Genomic DNA, 8180 nt, shown 5'->3' on the forward strand with positions numbered 1-8180 from the left:
CGAACTCAACACTGTACAAAATGTCGGCAATGACGACCCGCGCTGTGCATGCGGCCAAAGGTGCGATCCTCTCTTCGGTAGCAGTCCGAAGCGACAAACCAGAAAATGAAGTCGTGACTTTTCGTAACCGACGGCACAGTCTCTCATGAATAACAGACACAGCAGCACCCGTGTCCACAAGCGCGTACACAGAAAAACCATCGACGGAAACCAATAGAATGTTCGCGGGAGAAAGTTGAGGCCTTGAGCTGTTTGAAGAGCACGCAGTTCTTGCCTCGGGAACTGCGGATTTTAGTTTCCCTCGTCAGCAGATGTAGGGCGACGGCGCATAGGTGAAAGTGAACGGCGACGTGGGGACGGGGATCGACGGGTCGTATACGGACGATCGTCAGTGGCGTAGGGCTCCGGAGGTGGAACAGAACGGAGCTGCTCAGGTGAACAGGCAGGAGGCGCAACCGTTCTAGGGGCGACCATGCGGCGTCGACAGCGGCGGGCCACATGTCCGGGGAAGCCACATGAAAAGCATATCGGACGATTGTCTGGTGTGCGCCAAGGGTTGTAATATGGCGAAGGAGAAGGAGGAAGCGGAGCCGCTGGTGGGGCCGGTGCCGGGCGCAGAACAGGCTGACGAGGTGGCAACACCGCAGGCCGTGCAGCCACGGCGGCGTACGTCAAGGGCGCTGCCACAGGGGTGGATTGGCTATAATGTGCTGCGGCGCCAGCGTACGTCAAAGGAGGGACGGAAGGAACTTCAGGGGGAGGAGGAAGAGCTTCGGCCACTTGTTGGCGTATGACGCGCTGCAGCGAAGGCACAAGAGAAGAGGAAGTGGCAGTGCTCGGGTGGACGAGGGACAGCTGTCGAGCAACTTCTTCGCGAATATACTGCTGGATCTGCGGCAGCAGTAGCGACTGGTCAGAGTCAGATGTCAAAGCGCCCAGAGGCTCCGGTGGAGAGAGTGGAGAGCGAGTGAGAAAACGGCGCTTACGGAGTTCGTCGTAGCTCTGGCATTGTGCGATGACGTCGACGACGGTGGCTGGATTTTTGGCGAGAAGCATCTGGAATGCGTCGTCGTCAATGCCCTTCAGAATGTGGTCGATCTTGGCGCGCTCGGGCATCGAAGCATCCACACGTTTGCACAGATCCACCACGTCCTCTATATAACTGGTGAAATTTTCACCAGGCAGCTGCGCCCGAGCACGCAGGCGTTGCTCAGCACGCAGCTTGCGCACCGCAGGCCGGCCGAAGACGTCAGCGAAATTTTGCTTAAAGGCGGTCCACGATGTGATGTCAGGCTCATGGTTGCGGTACCACAGATTAGCAACGTCCGTCAGATAGAAAATGACGTTGTTCAGTTTTAGGGGATCGTCCCATTTGTTGTGGGTACTGACCCGCTCGTACGAGGCTAGCCAGTCCTCGACGTCGTGGTCCCCGGTACCGCTGAAAACAGCGGGGTCGCGCTGGCGCAAAGCTCCAGCGCAGACGACTGTCGGCGGCTGTGGGGCAGGAGTATGTGGCACAAGGATCGGCGGCTGTTCGGAATCTTGAGGCATGGTGAAATTCGGAAACGGACGGCCTTGAAGTGCCAAGAAGGCAGTAAATCCGCACCTCCACCAAGTGAAAGGGGGTTTCTGCACAAATGGTACAGGGCGTGGTGTTCACGGCAGGCGACACAAAGCGGCGAGCAGAACGGCGGGCAGCGCAGAAGACGGCCAGTCCGACCCAAGCGATCTCGTGCAGCGCGACGGCACTTCGTCTTTTTGCGACGCTTCGTCGTCGTCGGCGCTCTGGCAGCGATCGGCCTAGGCGGAATCAGGCGCGACCGTCGTGGTTCGCTACAAATTATATAATAACACCTTAAGCTTCTGAGGCAATAAGAAGCGCACCCTGGAGATGATTCCTACTACCCTAGAAAGTTTTCGAATAAGATTATTGATATGATTATTCCAGAGCATGTTCTCATGAAATATAACACCCAGATTTCTTGTTGAAGAGACAATTTTTAATGCGTTGGAACCGAGTGTTAGAACAGGATTAAAATCAAGAGGTTTGTTTTTAGAGCGGAATATAATAGCCTTCGTTTTTGTCGCACTAATTTTCAAAGATGAAGATGTGCTCCAAGACAGTAGTTGATCAAGCATCTTGTTAGCCCTTTCTTGTAGTTTAAGTACTGTGGATCCAGTAAAAAAAAATGCTCGCGTCGTCTGCATAAATAATATATGTGGCAGTTTTGTCAGTGTTAATTATATCATTGATGTATAGGTTAAACAGTAAAGGTCCTAGCATGCTGCCTTGCGGGACGCCTGCGCAAACAGGTTTTAGGTTTGAAGTATAGCCATTGATGGTTACCTGTTGCTGGCGGTAGTTAAGATACGTTTGAAGTAGTTGCAAGAAAACGCCGCGGAATTCGTAATGTTCAAGTTTTGAAAGTAGCGTAGCGTGATTTAATTGGTCAAAGGCTTTTGAAAAGTTAATAAAGACGCCTAGAGTATATAATTGTTTTTCAAATGAATCCAGAATTATTTCTTTTTGAGCAAGGAGCACTGATTCGGTAGATTTTCCTTTCGTAAAACCAAACTGAGAGGCTGTTTTAGATAATGTTTGTTACTGAAACCGGTCATCCGATCATGTATTAATTTCTCTATACATTTCGAAAAGACTGGAAGTATAGATATCGGCCCGTAATTTCCTAAATTATTTTTGTCTCCACCCATGAATATTACAGTCACTTGAGCGGTTTGCAGCCCTTTTGGGAAGATACCTGACGAGAAAGGTAGATTGATAATATACTCCAAATGTGACGCAATTATCTGTAATACATACTTCACTGGCTGAATCTGAAGACCATCTACGTCACAACTGCTACTATTTTTTACTGACTGGACCGTCTCAATAACTTCTTCTCGGGTGACGGGAGTTAGGAATGCACTCTCACAAATTTTGGGCCCCATATGTTCTAAGTAGTCATAGGAAGGACTTGTAGAAGCCATAGATGAAAAAAAAAATCGTTAAAAGCATTTGCCAACTCACATTCGGACAGCATTTTACCATTGGAAATTATCTCGGTAGCAGTCGGCTTTCTGTTGTTATTTATTAAATTATTCAAACGTTTCCACACAATGTCCGTATTTCTTAATATTCCCGTATTAAATAGGTTGTTTATGTAGTGTCTCCTGGCCTTTCTTAGCATGGTGTTCACATAATTTCGGTAGCTTTTAAACTTCTTAAGGTCCTTCGTGGCTTTGGTATTCAAAAAACGTTGAAAAAGTGCATTTTTCACGCCAATTCCTGTTAAGCATTCATTTGATAACCATAATTTTCGTGCTTTTGTTGTCCGTGTTCTTTTTTTATACAGAAAGCATTCATCATAAATATCTTTAAGGACTTGAAAAAAAAATGCGTTATATGCTTCCTCGGGATCAGACGCAGTGTAGACGGCATTCCAGTTCGCGTGTGCCAGTGTATCAAAAAAAATGTTGCAAGGTTTTTTCAGTGATATGCCGTAATCTTACAGGATAACACTCCTGAGTTGATGTTTTAGGTGATAAGTGTTTAGACGGGAAGTATATAAGTAAATGGTCGCTGATTTCAGCCGTTATTACCCCAGATGCCTCTTGCAGTTCTTCGCTAACATTTGTGATGAATACGTCTAGCAATGTAGGGTTGTCACCTTGAATACGTGTTGGATGATGAATGATGTTGGTGAATGCATTAGATTCCAGCACCTGGAATAATTCTGTTTGAATAGGAGAGCTACTAAGTAAATTGATGTTTAGGTCACAAGGGTATATTTGTTATCGTTAATCCAATTCAAAGAGCTTTCAAGAAAGGACAAAAAGCAGGATGCTTTTCCATTTGTTGGTCGATATACTGCAGAATAAACCGACTGATTTTGTTGTACAGAAACCACTTCATAATCGCTAGTAATAACAGAAAACTTTTCTAGGATTTCACATTTCGCGTCCTTTTTTGATAAGATCAAAACACCACCGCCTTTTTTATTATGCCGGTTTATGAAAAACGTGTCATATCCAGGCGTATTTAATACTTCATAGTCTGCCTTATACCATGTTTCTGTAATCACTACGACATAAAAAAGAGATCCAAACGAATAAAGAAACGCAGAAATTTTATCGTCTTTGTTACGAGCTGACTGGGCATTAAAATGAAGAAAACAAGTGCAATTGGCTTCACCGCATGTAAAAGTAGACACTCATCGGGTGTTAAAAATTTGTTTTTCCTCAGAGCCTCCAGTCCCATGACGACCGAGTCTACTGCATCTTCTCAAGGTCAGCGATACGCGCCACTTGACGTTTACGGCACGTTTCAGATTTGAGCGCAAAAATTTTGCCGTCTCTCGTCCACACAAAACGACACCCTTTTTCAGTCTTTCTTGCGACTGTCATGCCGAGCAGTTTCTTTAGCGCAGGGCGTAGATGCTCGTTTAGGAAGTCTGGAGACTCCTCGGAAAAGCCAAAGTCAGTTTTGCACAACCGCTTCTTTTTTGCCCTATCCAGTACATCAGCGTGTTTTGTGCGATCGCGAAACTGTACAAAAATGTTTGACTGTGTTTCATCTTTGCACTTCACCCGGTGACACACCTCGACGTCGCTCTGAGTAATTGGCTCTTGCACCAAATCGCCTATGTTCTCTAGGATGGCGGGCAGGCTTCTCATTTTTCGTGAATGGAAGGCCGTTTACTTCTGTATTCCGGTTTCTTGAATACTGCTCGAGACTGACTATGCGCTGCTCGTTGTCCGATACCCGCTTCTTGAGTTGATCGCATTCAGCAAACAGGGTCTCATTTCTTTCCTTGAGGATAGAATTCTCCTCTTCCAATTGAGTGCACTGAGGGCTCATTTCATCAAATTTCGCACTAAAAAAACTCAATACTGGCTTTTAACTCCCTGTTTTCTTTTCGGAACTCCCGTTCGAGAGCAGTTAGAATATCCCGCAAGTCTTGCCGCACACCCTTGATCGAGTTAGCAACGACAGGCGGCGCCATCTCATGCAGGAACACTGGGGCAGCAGTGGCAGCAAAAATGAGACAATATTGATTTATAAAAACACAATTGAATACATTCCAGCCTGTAACATAGGTGAACGAAGCGTGTCAGGCGTGTGCTGTCGAAGCCACCACCGCTGCCGAGTGAAGACGAGGGCTCTGTGCTGTGCTTTTCTGCCGTCGATCGCTGGCGGTGGAGATAATCCCAAATGACGTCAGAGGAGAGACCACCGGCGGAGCCTTGCACTGACGTTTCAGCAAGCAGCAAGATCGCTGTCGAAGCCACCAGTTCGGACACTTCTGCCTCAAGGATAGCTGCCGCAACAGAAAACTTGTAACATAGGTGAAAGAAGCGTGTCAGGCGTGTGCTGTCGAGGCCACCACCGCTGCCGAGAAATGTGGCATAGCTTACTCTCGATTTAACTCAGATGTGACTAAAAGTCTTGTCTGCATGTCATTGAACAAGCCTTTAACCTTCAGATCAAGAAGCCTTTGAAGTCCTGTTTTCCACTTGCAATACGCAAGGCTGTAGCTGACTCACAGGTAAAGATATTGCAGGGCTACATGTGCGACCACTGTGTACAGCCAGAGTGTAGAAAGAAAACTTTCACAGTTACGAATTTTTGAGCATACATTTTACCACAACATAGAGAAAGTTTCATTGATGATGGACATCAATCTTGTGATAGGAGAGTCCTCTAAAATTTCACATCATGGAAGTTAATACAATGGGGTCCTTGTTCAAAAGTAAATGGGTGCCGAAATAGGTACGAAAGACTATGCGCACTGCTGCAGTGCTTTACAGTGCTCTGCTCAGTTGTGCCTAACACAACCTGGTACAAAGAGCACATTATACATGCATAACTGGCGCTTGGTTTCTTGCGGCCTTCGGAATAGCCGCGGGTGCCTTCGAAGCAGCACCAAAACCTGGAAAAACGTCTCTCCATTCGTTTAGTAAGGATCGCCAGAATTGCTCTCCCTTCAGAGTCTAAATTGCGTTGCTGTTCCGCGCATTACTGAAGAAATTTTACATTAAAAATTCCGGGTATAGACTATTTTGATTTTTTACGTGTTCGCTAGGTTTAAGTGTATTGTGTTGCACACTGGGAACAGGAGTGCTTCTGTAGCTAGCTGAGGGAGATTGCTGTGCTCCCTTATTAAAGAGCTCTCTTTAGCGACGCGTCATTTCACTTTCCACTGTGACACCTCACGTAACTCCTTTTATATAAAGAAATACTATCTTAAAGGGCTTCAATCTGCCCATATGTGACAAGTGTATTATTCTGCGTTTTAATTACTGAGCAGGCGCGGGACAATTCCACATGATTCACCATGTATATTAATATCTTTCACGACAGTTTAAAGAAAACAAGCTTAAATCAAGAATTGATGTTCATACTCATTTAAAATATTTATATATGGTTTTTGTATTCATGTTTGGGTGTAAAGACAACTTCGTAGCCTTTATTGTTTCGTGTTGCACAGTGTTATAGAAACTTCAAGCACAAAGAAAATTACTCAGTTTCAACGATGCGTAGGCAAATGTTATGCGTGGTCTGGCCTCTTCTTGAACGGTGCCTTTCTGAAAAGTGTAAAAAAAATTTTCTGGCAGTACAATGAGTATTGCAGTGTATGACATCCCTCTGTGCATGTAGAGTATCATTTACAGAATTTCCCAAAAGTTTCTTCGCTTTAAGCTGTCTGTTACTCTTGTGAAAGCCTGTGTGATGCCATAAGATATCTCTGCTCTTATGAACCATTAAAACAGCATAAATTTTGTAACCATAATTTTAACGACATCCAAAATCTACGCACTCAGATCAGTCGGGCATTGGCGATGTGCTGGGAAGAAAAACAGCTGCCTAAATCACTACGCTCATTCCTAGTTTAATTGTGACAGAATTTATAGGCCCATTCCCGTGGGGGATTGTAGTGTGGCGATAAAAGGCTGAGCAAGCTTTGTGCCACCAAGAAGACTTTTTGGGCTGCCATTCCAGTCAGAGCTACGCCTTGAGGTGTCACATGGGAGCATGAAAGGGGTTGTCATGTTGGGGTTGTGCCTTAAATTATTGCTCTTTGTGCATTTTGCAAGTCATGTTTTGTTTGACAGCAATGCATAGCTCTATCCTCTCTCAGGTTGACCTCATTCCACCACTGACGGATATCTAGCCTTATCAGCAACTGAAAGGAAATATGCCTTTTCTATGTCTGAATTATAACAAGAGGATCTCTACTTGCAGAACATGTTGGCCAGTTTACAGTGTTTTATGGCAACATTCAGCAGATCCCTTGTCATGTAAAAATTTAGTCTTACTGACATAACTTTTCCCATATATAGAGTTATGCCTTGTGTGAGCTTTAGCTTCTATATTACTTTTCCTGCCTCATTATATAGTGCTGGATGGCGTTGCGATACAAAAATGATGTGAAATATTTTTGTGTAAGGTTCGTTTCTATTAATCACTATGTTGAGATGCATTTGTCTTTTAATTTAAACTATGTTTCAATATTTGAACTATCCAAGAACTTTTGATTCTATTTGAAGCCACTGTTAAAAAAAAAGGTTTGCACACACTTCATGCAATCATCAGTTGCTTGGAAGGAAAGGGTAGCCGTCCATACTAAACAGCTGGTTTAGAAGCAATGATCGCTTCACAAATTGCAGCCGATAGCTGGACTTCACAGGGAAAAAAAGAAATGCTTTCTTGAAAGGGGTGACAAATCCTTTTTCATTGCAGCGTTTGCAGTTTCAGGTAATGGCTTTTCGTTCTGACTGGATTACAATACGGCTCATTTTTTAATCTTATTGTTTATTCTTTATTTGGAGAGAGAGGTGACTTTGTTTTTGAGTATTTTCATTGGTCGGGGAGTTTTAGCTGAAATTTTAGTGGGGAAAAGATGCAAAAGTCAGACAGTTTGAGAAGAGCAGTTTAGCAGACACCCCACAAAGTGCACACAAGTGCAACATATCGGCATGTCCTTTGGCTGCAGCATAGGTGTGCCTCATTAGCAAAATATTCATTTCTGAGTAGCACTAAAGGTGTACTAAAGCTTGCATGATGAACTCGGGTTAAGCATCACCCACAGGTGTGGACAAATGTTGACTATTGCTCGCTGTTTTTTCTTTTCCAGCCAAGATCATGTGGCAGACATCTAGCTTTCAAGAATGATTCTGTC

At 44.7% G+C, this 8180-nt stretch overlaps 1 protein-coding gene across 1 annotated transcript; it reads right to left on the reverse strand.

Moving 5' to 3' along the window:
- Positions 1–291: 291 nt before the first annotated feature.
- LOC149343855 (uncharacterized) lies at positions 292–1551 on the reverse strand. The gene has a single exon (XM_089547084.1). The coding sequence runs from the start codon at positions 1549–1551 to the stop codon at positions 292–294; it is 1260 nt and encodes a 419-aa protein (XP_089403210.1).
- Positions 1552–8180: the final 6629 nt, after the last annotated feature.

Source organism: Amblyomma mixtum, chromosome 5 (genome assembly GCF_055824585.1).
Source record: "Amblyomma mixtum isolate Tamu chromosome 5, ASM5582458v1, whole genome shotgun sequence".
Lineage (NCBI taxonomy): Eukaryota > Metazoa > Arthropoda > Arachnida > Ixodida > Ixodidae > Amblyomma > Amblyomma mixtum.